Source organism: Musa acuminata, chromosome BXJ3-8, assembly GCF_036884655.1.
Source record: "Musa acuminata AAA Group cultivar baxijiao chromosome BXJ3-8, Cavendish_Baxijiao_AAA, whole genome shotgun sequence".
NCBI lineage: Eukaryota > Viridiplantae > Streptophyta > Magnoliopsida > Zingiberales > Musaceae > Musa > Musa acuminata.
In genome coordinates, this window is record NC_088356.1 from 31,242,409 (window position 1) to 31,262,921 (window position 20,513).

General features: G+C 37.4%; 2 protein-coding genes across 7 annotated transcripts; both read left to right on the forward strand.

Annotated features, from left to right (window-relative positions):
* The first annotated feature begins 217 nt into the window (after positions 1–217).
* Positions 218–1,683, forward strand: LOC135645279 (uncharacterized). Its single transcript, XM_065163511.1, has 3 exons — positions 218–1,099; positions 1,196–1,475; positions 1,547–1,683. Exons 1-3 carry the CDS (start codon positions 350–352, stop codon positions 1,681–1,683), a joined length of 1,167 nt encoding a protein of 388 aa, XP_065019583.1. The 5' UTR covers positions 218–349.
* Positions 1,684–2,375: 692 nt separating this feature from the next.
* Positions 2,376–16,599, forward strand: LOC103972879 (E3 ubiquitin-protein ligase COP1). Of its 6 annotated transcripts, XM_018821169.2 has the most exons (14): positions 2,378–2,854; positions 5,372–5,449; positions 7,957–8,112; positions 8,303–8,385; positions 8,500–8,668; positions 11,321–11,475; positions 11,629–11,694; positions 12,343–12,421; positions 12,513–12,668; positions 12,786–12,884; positions 14,622–14,726; positions 14,799–14,978; positions 15,948–16,058; positions 16,200–16,599. In XM_018821169.2, the coding sequence occupies exons 1-14, from the start codon at positions 2,486–2,488 to the stop codon at positions 16,368–16,370; spliced, it is 1,977 nt and encodes a 658-aa protein (XP_018676714.1). In that variant the 5' UTR covers positions 2,378–2,485; the 3' UTR covers positions 16,371–16,599. The 6 variants fall into 6 exon arrangements, 5 of the variants coding, with proteins under 5 accessions (XP_009385535.1, XP_018676714.1, XP_009385534.1 ...); XR_001976434.2 differs by having other exon boundaries at positions 2,376–2,854; positions 8,303–8,668; positions 15,964–16,058; positions 16,200–16,338; XM_009387259.3 differs by having other exon boundaries at positions 8,303–8,668.
* The last annotated feature ends 3,914 nt before the right edge of the window (positions 16,600–20,513 follow it).

The window sequence follows — 20,513 nt, forward strand, 5'->3', positions numbered from 1 at the left end:
AACACCATATTAAGGCGTACCTGGTTATAGATAACAGGAGCCCGATTAGTGCGCCGAGCATTCCATCAATTCCTTATTCTTCGCCTGATTCGTTGGTGTAGGAGATTATGTAGGTGTTAAAAGTGCATAGATTGATGAGAACCAGGAGCAGGATTAAGAGGAAGAAGCAAAAGATCTGATCAAGCGCAATCAAGAGGAGGGAGCTCCATTAATGGCGGGAGAAGGCGTTGTCGTAGAAGCGACTATCAGTAGCACCACCGAGTCACTGCTATCTAGCAGGGTGTCGTATGCACGTTGCCTCTCCCGCGCTGACGATGAGCTTAGGAGCTTCCGGTTCTGCCTCAGGTGGATGTGCGTTGACCAGTCCGACGCTAAGCACGCAGTGGTCTCCTGGTCCATTTTCCTTCTCCTAAGCGTATTCGTCCCCATTGCCTCCCACTTTGTCTTTTCCTGTGCCCCCACCCGTCGCGCTTATGATGTGGTGGTTCAACTCTCTCTCATCTCCGCCTCTAGTCTCTCATATCTTTGTCTCTCCGCCTTCGTTCGTCGCTATGGCCTTCGTCGTTTCCTCTTTCTCGATAAGTTGGTCGGAGCTAGCGAGCGGGTACGGGAGGGCTACATGGATCAGCTCAATCACTCGTTCCGCTTGCTCTCCGTATTTGTGATGCCGTGCTTTGCTGGAGAAGTGACTTATAAGATATGGTGGTATTCGTCGGGATCGGAACGGGTGCCGTTCGAGGTAGCGGGCAGCGTCGTGGTGGGCGACGTAGTGGCGTGCGCCCTAGAGCTAGCGAGCTGGATTTACAGGATGTCACTGTTCCTCTTCGTGTGCGTTCTTTTCCGGCTGATGTGCCACCTGCAGATCCTGAGGCTGCAGGACTTCGCTTCGGTGTTCAGGGAAGGGGGGCCGGAGTCGGATGTGGCGTCGGTGCTCGGGGAACACCTGAGGATCCGGCGGCAGCTCAGGATCATCAGCCACCGGTACCGGTCGTTCATCTTGTCTTGCCTCCTGCTGGTCACCGCCAGCCAGCTCGCGACGCTGCTTCTCACCACCCGTCCCCGGGCGGTGGTCAACCTCAACAACGCCGGCGAGCTCGCTGTAAGTGCCAAGGCTTGTCCTCCTCATCATTGACCGTCGTCGCGTTACCGTCGCAGCTACAACCGCAGTATGTGCTCATAGCAATTCCTTCTGTAGTTGTGCTCCATCGGTCTTGTGACCGGACTACTGATATGCCTTCGTAGCGCTGCCAAGATCACACACAAGGCGCAGGCAATAACCAGCCAAGCTGCGACATGGCACGCTTGCGCCACCGTCGAGTCCTTTGACGCCGAGCCTGAGACGTCATTTCCGCCAAACTGCAGCTCCGGCGACGAGTCTGATGACGACGATGACAAGGATGGGGACGTCTGGGATGTCAGAAAGATGATGCCTTCCAACATTAACACCATCTCCTTTCAAAAAAGACAGGCATTGGGTAAGAATTCTTACTCATCTCGATCATATGTCTATATCTCATTCTGATGGTGTTCTTCTTGCTGGATTCAGTGACATACTTGGAGAACAACAGGGCAGGGATCACGGTGTTCGGCTTCGTCGTCGACAGGGCGTGGCTTCATGCCTTGTTCATGATCGAATTCTCTCTAGTAATGTGGTTGCTGGGGAAAACAGTGGGGATCTCCTAGTTCTACTTGCTTAAAGAGAGATGCTGCTGCCGTAACACACACACACACACACATATATATATATATATATATATATATATATATATATATATATATATATATATATATATATATATATATATATATTCCCACTTCCTTGTGCATAAGGGACGATTCATTCAAACATGTTTCTACTACTAGTTTGGGAGAGCAGTGGAGCTCTGCGTCAGACATATGATGAATGTTCCTTCTTCCTCTAGCTATTTTTTTTCCCTTTCTATTTAACTCTATAGTAAGCGGCATATTCCCTTAATGTATGTTATTAAATTTTGCAGATATTTACAGTGCTAGCGTTTTACGATCACAAGCTCTTTCTCAAATGGCGATGGATGGAAGGATCACTTGTTCTTTTTGTCTTCCTTGTAGATTAGAATTTGCGCTTATATTCGGCAGAATCTATTTCTTTTCCATGTGTTGATGAACTACTACTTGTTTCAAGCCCAGGAGTAAATCTCATATTATTATGATTTTAATTTATCTTTGTTATTGTTGTGCTTGTATCTGTTGACCGGTTTGACGGAGACTAGAACAATTAAAAGAAGACACGAGCTCTGTGGGACCCACCTGGGGTCTACCATCAAGCCATTTACGAGGCGGGTAGATATATGGGTGTCTGTAAAATACGCGTAGAAGAATTTCTTGAAATAATTTGGCAACGGTGTCCGGCGACCGGCCATATATGTTTTCCTAGCTTCCTTTGGTCCGTACACCACCGCTTTCCGATCATCGCCTCTACTCTTCCTGCTGCTCCCGTTCCCCTGCGATGGGCGGCTCGTCGGCGGGAGTGCTGGTGCCGTCGGTGTCGAAGGCGGACGAGATGGGGGCTTCGGTCACGCCGCTGGCGGTTTCGTCATCGGAGACCACGGACGTGGCCGGGGCTCCGGCCGCCGAGGGGGAGACGGTACCGGACGGATCTCGGGACGGCGCGGCGGTGGAGGCGGATGCCGAGCGCGACAGGGACCTGCTCTGCCCCATCTGCATGGGGGTTATCAAGGATGCCTTCTTGACGGCCTGCGGCCACTGCTTCTGCTACATGTGCATCGTCACCCACCTCAATAATAAGAGCGATTGCCCCTGCTGCGGAAATTACCTCACCAAGAGTCACCTCTACCCCAATTTCCTCCTCAATAAGGTTACCGTCCCATCTTAATTATATTTAGTTGTCTAGAATCCCGCTTGAAGCTGCCATTTTGTTTCATTGATTGTCACAATTAGTTAATCTATCCCATTGTTTGAGGAACAATCAATTGTTTCCTAGATTTTTATTTGCTTTACCTTCAATCATTTCTATAATAGGGTCGAATTCGTGTCTAGATTTAGCTACAGGGGTCCCTCCACCTTCGGTTTCAATTTGTGTTATGGTTATATGAGCGTCAAATGAAAACCACATATATAAGGATCAATTGTTGGTTGTTTCAACGGTTCATAGACGTGCTCTACGTAGTTATGTTCTTATTAGGTCAGAGTGGGAAAATGAAATGACTCAACCGTTCAGCAGCCTTCAGTGTGTAATTTTATAATTTCTTAAAAGTATCGGAAGATGAGCTTGAATGGCATGATAAAATTATATTTTCCACCATTCTGTAAGTAACTGTGGCAAGGAACCAAGCCAAGATCATCTGCACTTTTGATTGGTTGATTTGTAGTCCTACATATCATAACCCCATTTGTGAAGTTGGGTTTATAATTTTCATTACAACACGAAGCTAGTTCTTTGCAAAAGTAAGACAATATTTAATAAATAGGGGTATTTTCTTTTGAAGATAGTGGATGTCGAAAACTTTTTGCTGAAATGTTGGCTGTAATTTTGATAGTTGGAAATATGTGAGAAGGCTTTACACAATTTCTAACTGTTCAACTGGTGAAATTTCTTGTTGAATTGGTGACAATTTTACAGAAAACTGACCAACACATCTGGTTTAACCAGGTATTCCATTATCCCATGTATCCTCTAATTAGAGTAACCATTTATCACGACGTTCTGTCTAAACATGCATCGGGTAGATAATTTAACAAGCATACACCCATCCGCTATTATACCATTTCTTTAGAACAGATTAATTAGGAAGAGGATGGAAGGCATAACACCTGTAATTCTAGGATTTATTCCTCTTTTTCTTTCATGGGAAAACAAACGAGCCTTAAAGGCATACTTTGTGTTTGGCTGCTTTTGGTTCATCAATGTACTAAACAGCTAGCTTGTTCGAGAGGTGTAAGGTTGGAGCTGCATAACTGCTACATGTTATTGTTAGTTAAAGCCATTGCATTTCCTACATAATGACCAAGTGACCACTTAGAACCTTATCCAATAATATAATATTTAGCCAAATCAAGATTCAGATGATCAATTACCATGCATGCAGATAATGTCATAACAATTTGCTCCATCTTTATCCATCTATATACACTGGGACTGATTCACAGAAGAAACCTACTATTTAAACAAAAGAACATGATGGATGAATGTATATGGCTATGTTTCTCAATTATCTCTAAGGCACATGCTTAATTAGATAATTTAATCCTTTTTGAAATTTAATTGCTAGAAGAAGCATGTCATGCATATACCATTTTCTAAAAACTAGTCTATTCATCTGATTAGAAAAAACAAAAGGCTACACACTATGTAACCCACAATAAGGAGTATAGGTAATTTCACAATTAGCTGGTTAAAATACTTGAGGTTCTGCTATCTCCAATTAAAAGACTACTTGTTCTTTAGATTCCTTTTCTGTAACTAAGAATGTTGATACCAAGACTACATTGTTTTTGGGATTTTTCACATCATGATCCTGATGGAGACATAAAAAGTATATGAATGTAGTGGTCAAATAACATAGAAGATCCTAGGCAAGGGATCCAACTGATGTAATGTTCTACCTAGGCTAGAAGCCTAGAACTTTGGCAATTTTGCTAACATGAAATGCCTTGACAATTTTGAGTGAGCTATAGATATAAATCTTGTCAAATTACATTATGCTCGGAAAGTTCTCATTACAAAATGCTTTGACTCTATGCAAGGAACATGAACATGGCGAAAATTTGGGAGATGTGCAATGACACAAATGATCATTATATCTGCTCTTAGCAATATATAACTTTATAAAATCACCCAAAAAAATTATTTACTGTTTATAAATTGATAGTTTAGATTTCGACATGCATGAATTCATGCAATTGTATGTCAGTAAATTTGTTGACACGTGGTCATAACCTATGCTTCTGAAGCTCATTTATCAGCTATGCTGTTGCCCAGATTCTTTGGTAGTTGCCAATAACAACTGTGGCTGAAATGACTAAATGGCATCAAATGATCCTTTGTACTTACTTATTGGTTGGCTTAACCATTGGTAAGCTTGGAATGCTGTTATTATAGTATGTGTTTCACACTTAGTAGTTGCTCTGTCATGTTCCTTAGTTTATCATATGCCAGTGTAGACAGCGAGACATGTTCCTCAGTTTATCATATGATAAATTTCATCCGTATTTTTGAGCCACATACAAATCTAATGAATGCATAGAGCAATTTTATTTTAAAATAAATGTCTTGAGTATCTTCATCCAGTATTTATGCTTGCTTTATATCATGTCGTTCAGCTGCCAATATCATGGTAAAGCTTATTATTATATTTGTTCTTTAAACACGCAGCTCTTGAAAAAGCAATGTGTCCGTCAAATTGCAAAATCAGCATCACCTATTGAGCATCTTCGTGTGGCATTGAAACAGGTCAATTTTTTTCTCCACTAAATATTACATGTTATGTCAATGCCTACTAAATAGTAACCATCATGCAGATGTTTCCATGCATAATTTGGTTAGTTATTGAATAATTGCTGATTTATCTATTTGTATTATTTAATATTTGTTTATGTTCATCATCATATATGAGTATTTCTTTGTTTTGTTTTTCAGACCTAAAATTTTCTCAGTTATGCTGTATTATTAAGGTTTCAGCATGATATAATTCGCCAAATTTTCTTATAACCTTTTAGTAGAATGAGGTCACTTTACTCTATTTTGGTGATTATTTGTTTTTAGCTTTATAATAACCTTGTTGTTTAATTTCAGATAAACGATCACACATATGTATCAGTGCATGTCTAGGTATCACAGAAAATTATACGATCCAGCTCATATTTTTATATTGTTGAAAGGTTTATTGTTCGGCAAAATTGATGGATTAAATGAGATTTGATAAATGTTTATTAGTCTGCAAAATTTTGAAACTATTTCTGATGGAGTTTTTGTATCTCATTCTCTCCTACAGCTGAAGTTGTCTATATGTAATAGGGCTGTCCAATATATTTCCTTCATTAGTCAAATAATTGATCTAATTCTCCACTACTTGAAAGTATCATCAATTTTTGAAGGCCCTATATATTATCACTCCTGTCTTTTTGTTGATCAACTCCATTTTTTGTTGGTTAAATGGTTTTGTATGGCTTTTGAGCAACTCAAGTATTAGTCCTTCTTCATTTGCTATCTCTTCATTGTCTTCTCAATGATGTGTATTGTGTGTGTGTTTGTGTTAACAGGGAGCATCAATTTGCTTCTTGTTCATTTTTCTTCTAAAATCCAAATTAATCTTCAAAATACCATTATAAATTTGAAAATATCTAACTAAAAATCGATGAAGATGTCTTCAACTTCCAGGACATAAAGATTACATCAATGGCTCCTAATAAAGTCTTTGTTAATTTACTAGGATTATGTACCAACTGGATGCAAATGTTTAAGACAAGGATGGCATAAAATGTAACAAAATTTTGTTGGAAATAATCACTTCTAGAAAACTTTTGCTTTTACTAAATTTCAATTCCTCCGTCTTGGCTTATTGTTCTGAAATAATGAGACCATTCCATTATTAGTTCATGTACCTTTACGTCTGCATTTTCACCACACTTGGAGTCTAAGCTGTTGGACACTTGCCTAGCACTCTGTCTTTTCACTTGGTATGTTTTTTTTGTAATTTTTGTCAAGGTAGATCTTGGATATTTACAGAAATGAGACATCATAGGTTTCTATATTTCATTTAGTTAAATTAAGATGTTGATTGATTTAAAAGTGTAAATTATAAGAGATAAGTAGTAGAAACAAGGGGTAATATTCGAAATCAAGTAGTAAAATTTCATGCATTAAAGGATGTTGTCTAGAAAGTCAGGTGGAACACTTGCTGGTCCTCACTTCCATCTGCCACATGTTTTGGTTGATGAGATCAGGAGTCTAGATTGGATACTTTGATCTTGCTTGACATGAATTGGGTCAAGGAATACTCTTTCTTCACTTCGTCAAGTGAAAATATGTTTGCATTTGGCTGATAGTTTTCCCTCTCTGATGAAAAGAAAGTAGAGAATACAGCAGAAGACAGGCAAGGTAAGAAGTCTGTGTTATTGGTGTGCACTATAACCTGAGCAGATAATTGATTTCTAATGCATAAATAACTTACAGGTTCTGTGCCACTGCTTATATTATGATAAAAGGCATTTAAGCACCTTAATGATCCTAGGCACTGCCCTGTGGAGCACTTCTCGAGACATTAATTCTTAGCTTTTATCATCCATAGAACATTCACAATGATACATTTCTTTTTCTTGGCAAGTAATTGCTTGATTATTAAGCTGTCGGAACATATTCCTAATTAACCATATATCAATTTAATATAAATGTCAACTTATTTGAATTGGAATCTTGAGCAGCTGTGAAAATGCAGTTGATCATCCCATCAGTTTAGTAGCATCAGAAACTGTGACTAAATTACCTTTTTACCTATCAAATCTTTCAACATTTTTTTTCCTTCTTTTTGTTAGGTTTGATAACTTTAGGACTTCATATTCTGGTAAGTGATTGCCGAACAAGGTGTGATTTTTTTTTTTTTTTTTGTTCAGATTGACATTGTGCATTAAGCTTCCATGAGAGGCTTCTGAAACCATATTTACTAACATCACAATTTGGTTGGTACTGGTATGCATCACAACTCATTGTGTGAATTTTGAATAGACATCATATGTTATACATATGCTCATTTTCTGTAGACTCTTACTAATAAGCAACCTGTTTTTTCTTGGAGGATGTTTTGATCATTTTGCAATCCTGTGATGTAGAATTCATAGGTACATCTTGTTAGTTATTGCAATTGTCCTGTTAATATTACAGGAATTTTGCTGCTCATGAAAGTGATATAACATCCTCATAGGCTGTTGTCTTTCTACTTAGATGGTTCTTCTTCTAAACAGGGATGTGAAATGTCAGTTAAGGAGCTTGATGGTCTGTTGTCTCTTCTCAGTGAGAAAAAGCGGAGAATGGAGCAACAAGAGGCTGAGATGAATATGCAAATTTTGCTTGACTTTTTACACAGTCTTAGGAAAAAAAAGCTGGAAGAGCTGAATGAGGTGGATCATATTAATGTGTTTTGTTCTTGTTATGAAGGCTTTTTGTACTTCCATTAGTATAGTTTTTTCTTATAAAAAACTAGCTCAAACAAATTTATTTTGATTGGATGAATTGTCTTTGATGTTTGTATAACAACTAAATTATCTCAATGTGAACAAATCCTTATAGAAGCATGTCGGCATATTTCAGGTTCAAACTGACATGCAATTCATCAAAGATGATATAAATGCAGTAGAGAAACACAGAACAGAACTGTACAGGGTGAGAGAGAGGTACTCTGTCAAATTGCGCATGCTTTTCGATGATCCAATTCCAACAAAATTGTGGGCTCCCACTGCTGACCAGCATAACAGCATACTTATCTCGAATTCTCGAAATTCTCGAAGCTCTCTTGTCAGGACAGGCTCTGATAATTTACAGATTAGGAGTAATGATGTGACAGCTCAACTAAACCATCAAGAGCACCAAAGAAAAGATGCTTTTAGTGGTTCTGAAACAAGTTCCCTTATTCAATCAGGAAGAGTCATAGCAAGAAAGAGAAAAATTCAAGCACAGGTTAGTGTGCTAAGTTGATAAATTTTATTGGAAATTGTCAACATCTTAGACCAGGTTGCTGGTTTTGAATCTCCTTTGAGGGTTCTCGATGATTCTTCTAGTTGGAACTCTCCTTGTGCACATGAATCTACTTCTATGGTGATAATTTCTCAGTAGTTAGAGACTACTACTTTTATATTTATATTGTATTTCATAACTATTTGATAAATGTACTTGTATTTTATGTAGCTTATTGTTGTACCAGTTTATCACTCACAATTATAATTTATTTGATAAGAAGTGAAAATGTGTCTTCATTTGGCATGCTTGATCTTTCATTTTTTACCTCAAATTTTTGTTTTTCTTAATTGTTAATGTGTTCTGATTCTTTTTCACACTTACTAGTAGCAGTCCATAGACAGTCATAATCTTGATAAAAGCATTAGCATGACTCATCATTTGTGTTAATCACTGCCATAATAAGACTTTCTATTGACAATGATCCTTTTCAATCCATCTACAAAGGTGCTAACCTTCTCTTTTGTCTCCAAAAACATATAGAACCATTAAGTATCTTTTATGATGCCTTTTTATGACTAATCTTTTTAGCAAATATTATAACTATTACAATGAATGAGGATCCCAGCATCTCCAATCTATTTGATGTTGCATAGGTGAAATCAAGGTTTCTAATACCATCCGGTACAGTGTGGTATGGGTGGTGCAAACTGAATGGTTTGAGCAAGGTATAAGCTGTACCACACTGTATGGGCTTGAATCCGAAAACATAGTTATTCTTTTTAATCTTTCAGTTTTTCTAGGTTTTTTTGAAACTTGATATGTACTGACATACTTACACACGATACAATAGTATAGGTCTGGTTCCAAAATTAAAAAACAATGGGTGAAACTATGGTTTTTCCCATGAGAATTTAATTCGATTAAGGCTGAAACCGAACAAGGATAATGCTTTAATATGAGCTGATCCCATGGATTGAGATTAGTTGTAAATATAAAAGAGCCAAGCATTTGTTCTGAAAAGTTGAGAAAATCATATAGATGACTAATTTGAAGGTGTTATCTAGCTTAACTGTTAAAGACTTTGACAATATATCGCAAGGTCCTAAGCTCAAATCCCGCCTTTGTCACTTACCCTCTGCAAAAAAAAAGAAAAGAAAAAAGTAATTACTAAGAAGAAATAGGACAATGAAGAATTAAGAGAAAGAAATTCTCCAACATACACATAAAGTTTATATCATTGAGATGAGAATGTTCAGGTGGTTGTGTAGAATTACTAGGAAGGATAGAAAAGCAATTTGAATAATTAAAATGAGGGAAAATTATTTAATATGATATCGACATGTGTTAAAGAGGCGGTCTTGTAGTTTGAAGGTATGAGATAATTTATATTATTGATATGAGGAGATGTAGAGGGAGACATAAGAAGATCTTACTATAAATTATAAATATATATTTAAATATTCTTAATTTAACTAAGGAGGTTACTTTTTACAAAGCTCAATGATGGCAAGAGATACATACAGTCGACTCCTAATAGCCAATATATTACAAATTGTTATTGTTTTTATTGTTCCATAACATCATCTTTAAAAGTTCAATATATTTCTCAAACCTGTAACCAGTAAAACATGTGTAGCTAGAAACAACATCTACATCTTGCAAAATTTGATTCCTAAGGATTTAACAATGGTCCTAGTCCAACTTTTACCTAAACTAGGACACTTGGAGAACAATAGAACTGAGATTGGACTCTTATTTGTCCATTTAGAGTGGCCCCTAAAAATAAGGATAAGCTATGAAAGTCATCCCAACCTATACCCAAGTCTTTTCAAGCTTTTTGCAATCAAATTCCTCTTAAGACCCTACTTGAATCCATCATTTGTTACATATGCTCTTGCATCATTTGTCACTGTAATGAGCGCTTGCTTCAACAAACTGACTCTAAGAGCTTCATATGAAATAAATGATGCTCTACCATTCAGATAATGAAATTGTGAAGAGTGGATTTTGTTTATGGTCTAAATATAAAAAATTCTCTTTTGTGTCAGTGTTGATTGGGCAGAAATATTTTCCTAATACCGGATAAAAAATAATGCTTTTCCTTTAACATAACATTTGTTTTAGTTCCCTGGTTGCTAGGTTAGCATCAAGTATGAATCAAGTTAATCTGGCTCCTGGATTTATTAGCAAAAGGGATCCCTGAACTTAATTGTAATGAGTTCTCTTTTTTGTATGTTTTGGCCAAGGTTATAAATGCCAGTCGGACTGGGTAAGTACCCATTATTTTCTGGCCCAATCAAATACTGGTATAGGATCAGTAAGCTTGATACTGGTACAATGCTTATTTTCATTATTTTATTCAATGATACCAAGCAGTACAAGTTAGCACACTGCTCTGTCTATCTGTACTGTATTAGTCTGATAAATTTTTGAAACAGGAGTTGGATTGGCATTTAAAAGTTAAAACCTCAGTTTTATTTCCTCAACATGTTAGGTCCATAGTTATAACACCTGCATAATATCATTTGCTTTTTTAATGTCACAAAAAGTTTGAAAAGATTATAGTTATGTAAAACTGTTTGTTTCATCTTTCCTATTTACTAAAATCTCTTTGTGAACATTATATCTAAAGTTTTTTCTTTTAATCTGCAGTTTAAAGAGCTTCAAGAATGTTACTTACAAAAGCGGCGTCTTGGAGCTAGTCAATCACATCATCCAAAAGAAAAAGTAGATGCCAAAGTCAGAGAAGGCTATCATGTGGGTCTTGAGGACTTTCAGTCTATACTAACTACATTTACTAAATACAGGTTATAGAAACAATCCTTGGTAAATGATCAATGTTCTATAAGTTAGTACTCATCGCAATGATGAACTTGTTATCAAAATATAACTCTTTATGTTATTATTTTTCTTTTGTGGGTTTTGTTTCGTTTTTGATGCAAATGTTTGTGTTGACTCAGTCGGTTGCGTGTTATTGCGGAACTTAGACATGGAGATCTATTTCATTCAGCAAATATTGTGTCAAGGTATGTAAGGCATAAATGTTGATCTTATTATCTTTTGTTTATTCCTAACATGACTTGATCCATACCATATGATACATGGATGCTTGAACCCTTTGAATGTAGATTTTAATTTCCAAGAAAGAGCCGAACCTTGTTGTCATTGCCGTCTTTGTCATTGTTGTTGCTCTCCTTTTTTTTGTGCTTTCTGTCTGCCCATCTTCTAAAATTAAGTTAATGCAGATGATCTTTGGCAAGTTGGTGAAAATGCTAAAAAATGAATCTTACAACCTATTTATGTCAGAAGTTTTAATTTTACCATACAAATGTATATAGGAGATTGATGTCCTCTCTTTCTAAAGTGGATTACATGCCACCCTTCTTTAATTAAATCTGAAGCAGCAAATTTGATTGCACATATACATAATCCTTCTCTACTCTCATATTTAAGAGACAAAAGGTTGCTAGAACACCCATGAATTACTTAATATATGAAAATATAAAGATCTAGAACTGAATTAATGTCAACAAAAGTGACCAGTCAGCTCTGCTGAAGATGGACTTTCTCATTCTCCCCTTGTACTCGTATGAGGTTGTACTTCTTATACAGTTGTTTGATTCATTCTTGATATATGATCTGAAGCATCCCCTTACAAAATTTTTTTGATACAGCATCGAATTTGATTGTGATGATGAGTATTTTGCCACTGCTGGTGTTTCCAAGCGAATTAAAGTATTTGAATTTTCCACTGTAAGTTATATCAAGTACTTCTGCCTTTAAAATGCATTGGCCTTGTAAATGCTTAATTTTGATCAATTATAGTTCATTTTGTTATATGCAGGTTTTGAATCAGCCATCAGAGGTAAATTGCCCTGTTGTAGAATTGGCCACTCGGTCCAAACTTAGTTGCTTGAGTTGGAACAAGTATTCAAAAAACGTTATTGCAAGTAGTGATTACGAAGGGATAGTAACTGTTTGGGATGTAACCACTCGCCAGGTGCTACGTCGATTCACTATAGAAAATTTCTGAACTGTGATACAGTAATAGTAAATGATTTATACCTTGTGGTGGAGCTAGGAAAAAATCTTATGAGTTCTTTTTCTTTTTTCCCAGAGCATAATGGAATATGAAGAACATGAAAAAAGAGCATGGAGTGTTGATTTTTCACGGACAGAACCATCGATGTTAGTTTCTGGTAGTGATGATTGCAAGGTAACTTCTAACCCAGTAAAACTATTTTACCAACAGAATTGCTCCAAAAGAATTACTAATATAAGATTTTTTAGCACTTAATGATTCTCTTTCATTTTCTTTGTTGGCACTCATTCTCAACTAAGTATAGCCTTTCATATGCTGTTTACCATTTCTTAAGATGATCCCTTTATCTGAACCTCTAGTTTAGAATTATTGTTTTCAGATATGAAGTTGTAATGAACATTCATTGGAAACTGTTTGTGATGTCGATAGATATGGAAAACCGATAATTTACTTAAAGTTTTTGCAATCTTTAAATTCATCATATTACATTGTTGCTCAGCTGTTCGAATTGTCTGTCAGACATTACATTGTCTGAATCAGTTGTCATTTGATATGCCTGAATCTACAGTTGAAACTGGAAAGAACGGTTTATCTCCTGTTGATCAATGTTCACAGGACTGGGATTGATTCTAGAATTGGTCAGATTGTTCTGATGGATCAGATTCAGTGAAAATTTAATTTCAAAGTGAAACTAAAAGTTAAAATACCAAATTTGAAGTAAATAATGAGTTAATTGTTTTAATTTCTGTATATATCACAAAAATAAAAAAAAGGTCCTCACATGCAGTAACATGAGCCTGTGATCTCTCTCGCACACCCCTCCTCGCGCTGATCTCTCTCTCTCATAAGTGTAGGCAATGTAGTAGTGGGGATGGACAAGCGTACCCTCCTATCCTCTTTTCTCGTTCTTCCTCCTCACCGCTTCTCTCTTCCACCATCCTTCAATTGTTTCCAGCAAGTGTAGCAAGACACCAAAATCAACGAGCTTTCTCTGTTCTTTTTGTTCTTGTGTCTACCTTTTCCTGCTTTAGTAGTAATAACATATTTGCGAGTCACCAAAATAGTCTGAACTGGCAGATTTTGTTATGCATTGGTCAGCCTATTTTTTGCAGTAAGGCCAAAAAATTAGTCAACATTAGGTGACCTTGGCACATCTTGACACAGATCAGCCAGATTGGATTGTGATAAGATGATGGGGTCATTTATTGCATATGCATGAAATGAACTTCCACAGGAAATTTAGACTTTTGCTTTCAAGTTATTGCATTGGCTGGAAATTTTGATCTTCAGATGCTTGGAATGAGTTTTATGCCCTGTTATAACATTATATCAGATCATCCATGTGCCTGTTTTATATAATTGTATTTTGGTTAACCGAATTTGATGAGAAGAGGCATTTAAATAGATGACAATGACAATGGTGATCATGATGATAATGATGGTCGTCAGTTTTCACTTGCATTGTGTCAATTGAGCTATAGAACTTTGCATGCTATCCTGCAATATGTGTTTGGATTTACTTAGTAAGCACATGCTAATTAGTTCAACCTGAGTTTATGAGAGAAAATGAATGGGATAGTGGGGTTGCATCATACACATTATCCTTGTCACAAGTGTGTTCTCTATTATGTTATGTTTGGTTGTTGTTACATTTTGATGTATTGGCACTATGCATCATATTAAAAGTTGTTTCCTGATTTTGATAAATTTATGTTGAGTTTATGGATGTTTTATCTTCATATGCACACCAGTTAATTTGAGCTCATCATGATGATTAATTAACAGAAAATTAATTGGACATCAGGGTAGGGACTTCATTAGGTACTTTATATCAAGATGGTGTTTTGGGTGTATTCACCATATTGTCTTGATGACATCCTTCATGTGTTCCATTTTTCTTGTGACAACTAGGTCAAGGTGTGGTCCACAAAGCAAGAAGCCAGTGTTATCAATATTGACATGAAAGCAAATATATGTTGTGTCAAATATAATCCTGGATCTAGCGTTCATGTTGCAGTATGTTTTCAATCACCCTTGTTTACCTTTTTCAGCTTGTTGTCATTTCATTTTATGAATACTCTTTTCCAGGTTGGTTCTGCTGATCATAAAATTCACTATTTTGATTTGAGAAACACTAGTTCTCCACTCTGTGTCTTCAAGGGGCATTGGAAAGCAGTATCATATGTGAAGTTCTTGTCCACAAATGAGCTTGCATCTGCATCAACAGACAGTACATTGCGATTATGGGATGTAAATGGCACATGTCCAGTATGTTGATATGTTCTACTGTCATTATCCTTTATCTCGTAGCTTATTTAAATTCATAATATTGTATCCAAGGATTTAAATCTTGATATGATACCTGTTTCAGTAATCTACCATACTTGTATAGTATGTCAGAACTCAGAAGGGTATGCTGACTTGTATTGTCTGGTATCACCCAAAAAGAAGAAAAAGAATACCAAGGAGTACCAGATCATATGGCTCGATACCAGTCCTTTGTCGGACAAGTACATACGTACTGATATTTGAAACCAGACTATTAACTTTGATAGTATACTTCTTCAGTTTTTGGTTCATAATTTATTGTTATCTGATAATCATTGGAGTTGCGAGTAGTCTTTTTGATTCTTACATCTCCAAGCCATAAACATTTATAAGAATATTTCTTTTGTATTTATGAACTCCTAGGTTATACACTGTGATGTACGTTAGATAAGATGTTTCCATTACATCAGTCTTCTATCTTTGATGGACTTGTCCCTTTCAGAATTTCATTCAATAGGAATGACATTTCTAAAGACCAAGGACTGCAATTTTGACCGAAATGGTATAGTACAACCAATATTTACTGGTCTGGCTGCTACTCGGTTCACGGACCAGCTACAAACCAGTAGTACAAGGTGTACCACCCAGTACAGCCTTGGTATGGGTGGTAACAGTTGAAGTTGAAATTTGACTCTTATACTGTTCCTTATGATAACCTTGATCATTATGCATGCAATTTGTTGATAATTATCTTTCATATGTTCTATGATCCATCTCTCAAGTAACCGTCATGATTTTATAGGCCTCCTCTAATATGTGTGTATATATTCTTCCATATAAATCTATGAAGCTGCTTTTATGTTGTTTGCTTGGCTGAATGCTTCCTGGTTTCCTGTAATAATGATTTTGAGAGAACATGGATCAGTACCTGCCTAATGACTTTTGTCCTCTATTTAATGATTCATTCAGGTGCGCACTTTTGTAGGACACACAAATGAGAAAAATTTTGTGGGCTTGACAGTGAACAACGAGTACATTGCTTGTGGCAGTGAGACAAACGAGGTTTGTGTGTACCATAAGGTGAGCCAAACTGGCTATGCTGGTTTTGACTGTCCAAACATAGTCCCAATATTCCCTACACAATCGTTAGTCTGGTCCTTTTCACTCTGCTGCATCTGTCCTTTGCCATCAGATCTCAAAAACCAACACTTATAATTGCAGGCTATCTTGACGCCAGCCGCACGACACAAATTTGGATCATGGGATCTTGATGATGCGGAAGATGATGCTGGTTTGTATTTTATTAGTGCTGTTTGTTGGAAGAGTGACAGTCCTACAATGTTGGCAGCCAATAGCCAGGGGACCATCAAAGTTCTTGTATTAGCAGCTTAGCCACAGATGATAAAAGATGCCGAAAGTTTCAACAATGCCTTTGGCAGATATCTGTGTATTCACTCCTAGGTTAGGTTCTCTCTTCCCAGTTTTCTCCAGTGATCCTACTTGGTCTTCAAAATGGTTTTACGACCGTTGGTACATGCCTCGGCTTAAGTTTTCTTTATACATTATTTGCAGATTTGTACATAAGTATAATAGGTGGAAATGCAGTAATCACAGTTGATTATTTTTCTTCTTTTTTTTTTTTTTTTTTCCAAAAAATGCTAAAAAATGCTGTGGGAACTTGTAAGGATGACCTTTCATAGATTGGGTCTTGCAAATCTAAATCAATGAGTTAAAAGCATCGGTGCTGTGCTTTGCCTTGTGGAGATTAGATGTCTTTGCAATGGAAGGTTTGTTATGTTACATGTTTTATGAGCTTGGGGCTTTAAATTTGTAGGAGGTTTTTACATTTGTAAATTTGTAGGTAGACAGGGAGAATTGCAGTATGTTCACATATGTATTGCTTTAAATATGTAAAAAAAAAGAAGAAAAAAATCATTTAATTTATGTAGTCTTGGTGACACGAGGAAACAAATGCATTGTGGTGTCTTGGTGAGTAAGATGAATCAATTGGTCCCCTTGTTATAAGAAGACATCCATTCATATATCCATATCATGCATTGTAGTTCATTTGGCCTTTTTTATGTACCTCAGCTACATGTTGGTGACTACATGCCAAATTGCCATGGGATTAATCTTCTTCCACCACTACAATCACAACACGTGAAAGCAAAGATCGAGCAAGTTCAACATATTCGAATTATATTGCCGTGATGTCCACGCATCTATTATTTTACTTTCTCACGCGACGAACTACTCGAATAGATCTCCTATAACATGATGCATTGAGAGAAACTTGTGTATCATCGCTCACAATCTTCTTGTGGACTTCCATGTGGAGTTTGTGACGTTGAGCTGCGAGATTGTAGTGTGCAGCGAGGGCAAAGTCCATGCATGATCCGGTGGACGGCGGTGCGCCGAAGCTTCCGAGAACTAAATCGAGTTCACGCGCTCTTGGTCGTCCAGGCTAACTCCGACGTACCGGCCCTCGGCTTGCTCTTGCTCTTGGCCGCCTCCTCTTTCCATGGCCACGGCATCATGGAGTATGCCTGCAAGTCGTTCGCGCACACAGCGAAGCCTGACCTGTTCATGTGGAACACCATGATCCGCTGCGCCGCTCGCAGGCCGCGTCCCTCTTCCCGTTCAAGGCGTGCGCCAAGCTGTCGTCGGCGACCGCGGGGGCGTTGTTCCACGCTGCGCGCGTGAAGCTCGGGTCCGAGTCGGATGCCTTGTTAAGGAACGCTCTGATCAACCTGCACGCCCGCTGCGGGGATTTGGCAATCGCCATGGTTCTCTTTGAAGTGGAACCAACTTATCTCTTGTGATCAGTGTGATTTTTCTTCTAATTTAAAGCCCCTACATCATGTATTCTAAGTGGAACTATAGTCATGTTTGGGGGGTAAGTAAGAGGATAAGGTCACTCTAGTTTCCTCGTAGATTAATGATCTTGAAGCTAAGGAGGGTTAGTTGGGTGGGTCTCTTTGAGGCTGAGGAATCTCAACTCTCCTGTTCTCATAATCATATTCAAGCTTTTGCTTATACGGACGAATTTTAGAAGTTGGGCTTTAGCTAATCAAATGGATCACTGACGATGATCGAAATACCAAGTATTATCAAAATCTGATTTTTATTAGAAGAATTAATTGTATCCCATGTCTTAAACTTAATAATAATGAATTAATGGTTGACCAATGTGAGACCACCGAGGCCTTTGTTGACCAATGTGAGATCACCAAGCTAGTGATTCCCTTGTCAATTTTTTTTTGAAGGCAAGAAGCTTGGGATGGATGCTATTCCTTGGGATATGAAAAAACGTTCGTCCTAGTGCTTTCACAATTGAGTTTTACATGAGTGGCTGGAATACTATTACTGATTAGCTTACTGATTGAGCTAACACCCACTTTGTTGTTATTCCTAAATGATTTTTGTTATAAGATTTTCATTAAGATGATTGCTAATATGCTTAAACCTATCTTATCTTAAATGTGTAATTTGTTTTCATTTTTGATAGAGGCATCCGAGATAATATCCTTATTGTCCTCCCGGAGATTGTTCATTCTTTTTATATTATGATTCTAACGGAAAGAATCTTTTTCTTCTGTTAAAAATTAATTTATAATATCCTTATTGTCCTCTTGGAGATTGTTCGTTCTTTTTATGTTATGATTCCGACGAAAAGAATCTTTTTATTCTGTTAAAAATTAATTTAAAATCAGCTTACGATATATTGTCATGGGAGACTATTATGAACATTTTAAAGATAGTAAAGTTTCTTCGATAAATTTATCTCTTGGATTATATCTTGTATTTTCTCCCCGATTTCTCTTGTATCATTAATGGGGAACCTTCCTTAATCCCCTATCTATATATTTTGGTCTCTTAATTGCTTATACTTAACTAGGTTGATGATTTTTAAAAACTTAAATCTTTTTCATTTTAAACATAGAGTTTGAATATCCCATTTGATATATGTTGATGCCATTTTACTATGTTTTAGAGTTATTAAAAGATCTTGCCAAGCTATCATTGATATTTTTAAAATTTATAATTTCTAATGAATCAAAGGATTAATTTCTTAAAAATAATAAAAAAAATCTTCTTTCGGTGTCTTATTTATACTAATATTAAGCATGAGATTTGTAATATTCTTGAGGTGAGAGAACAATCATTCAATTTCAAGTAATTGGGCTCGTAAATCTCTCCCAAAGGACTTGCGGCCTCTGCTTTTGAACCTAAGTTGCAAAATCAGGTATCTCTTTCTTTAGTTCAAGGCTTTTGTTATATGTTATGGACTGTCGGGTCTCTCTTTTTTTTTTAGTTCAAGATGGTAGGTCTATTAATGTTATAAGTGTGACAATTAGGTGTTTAACATTCTTTTTTCATTCAAACCTGTTTCCTTCGATCCTGATTTACTAGACTTGGATGTTTCTATTAGTTGTTTCATTACAAACAACAAATTAGATTCTGATTTATTATTGTGCGGTTTTGGGGTTGAGGTTTATTTTGATGGTTTCTGATTTGAATTTGGTTTTGTTTCCCCAATAAGGATAGGTGGATTTGAAAATATGACCCAAAAGGACAATCAATCTCTAGGGTTGTCAATAAGTGTCTTATTACCTTACCCAACCCAACCCAACATGCCTGTGGTGATGTTTCTTGTATTGATTTGAGTTTGTTTTGGAAATCTCAGGCATGCCATGTGGATCGTCGCAAGTCCAGGAGTTTGCCGAAAGTCCGTCGGGCATCACCGAGGGTTCATCGGATGTTCGCCGGAAGCGATTGATGCACCGAAGCAAGTTGCAGTAAATGTCTTAAGAAATATCGTAGTTAGCATGTAGATTAAGCAAGGAATGGGAGGTGATCCCATTATCTTAATCTGGGGGCAATTGGGCTCTTGACATACCCAAATTGGGCTAAATGGATCAGCCCATTCAGACCTAGATTTTTTGGCCGACGGTGGCACCGCTTGGATCGACGGTGGCATCGCCCAGGAGCTTAGTCTCCCAGGAAAACTGGGCGGTGGAACCGCCCCAGTCAGGTGGTGGCACCGCCAGAGCTCGGTCTCCGAGCTCTGTCAGGCGGTCGTACCGCCTAGTTTGGAGGTAGTACCACCAGGACCCCAAAAATTCGGGAGATGATATTTTTGAGCTCCAAATTCAAACCAATTTGGGGCCTATATAAACCCCACCCTTTCCTGCATGAAAGGGCACCGAAAATCCAATCTTATTCTGTAATTTTTAGAGCTCAAAAGTGTTGTAAAGGCTAAAAGTTCTCCTCCCTTTTTTCTTCCAAGTTTTGATCTTTTAAGAGAGGAGAGAAAATTCTGTAAGGGTTGTCTCCTAAACCTGTCAAAAGGAGTGAAACTGTAAAATGGTGGTTGGCCTTCGCCTATTGAAGGAAGGCCTCTAGTGGACGTCGGTGATCTCATCGGAGGAGGAAGCCAAAAGTGGATGTAGGTCAAGATTGACCGAACCACTCTAAATCTTGGTTTGCATTTACTTTCTGTTTTCTATCTTTACTGCAAACCTCCATATGCTT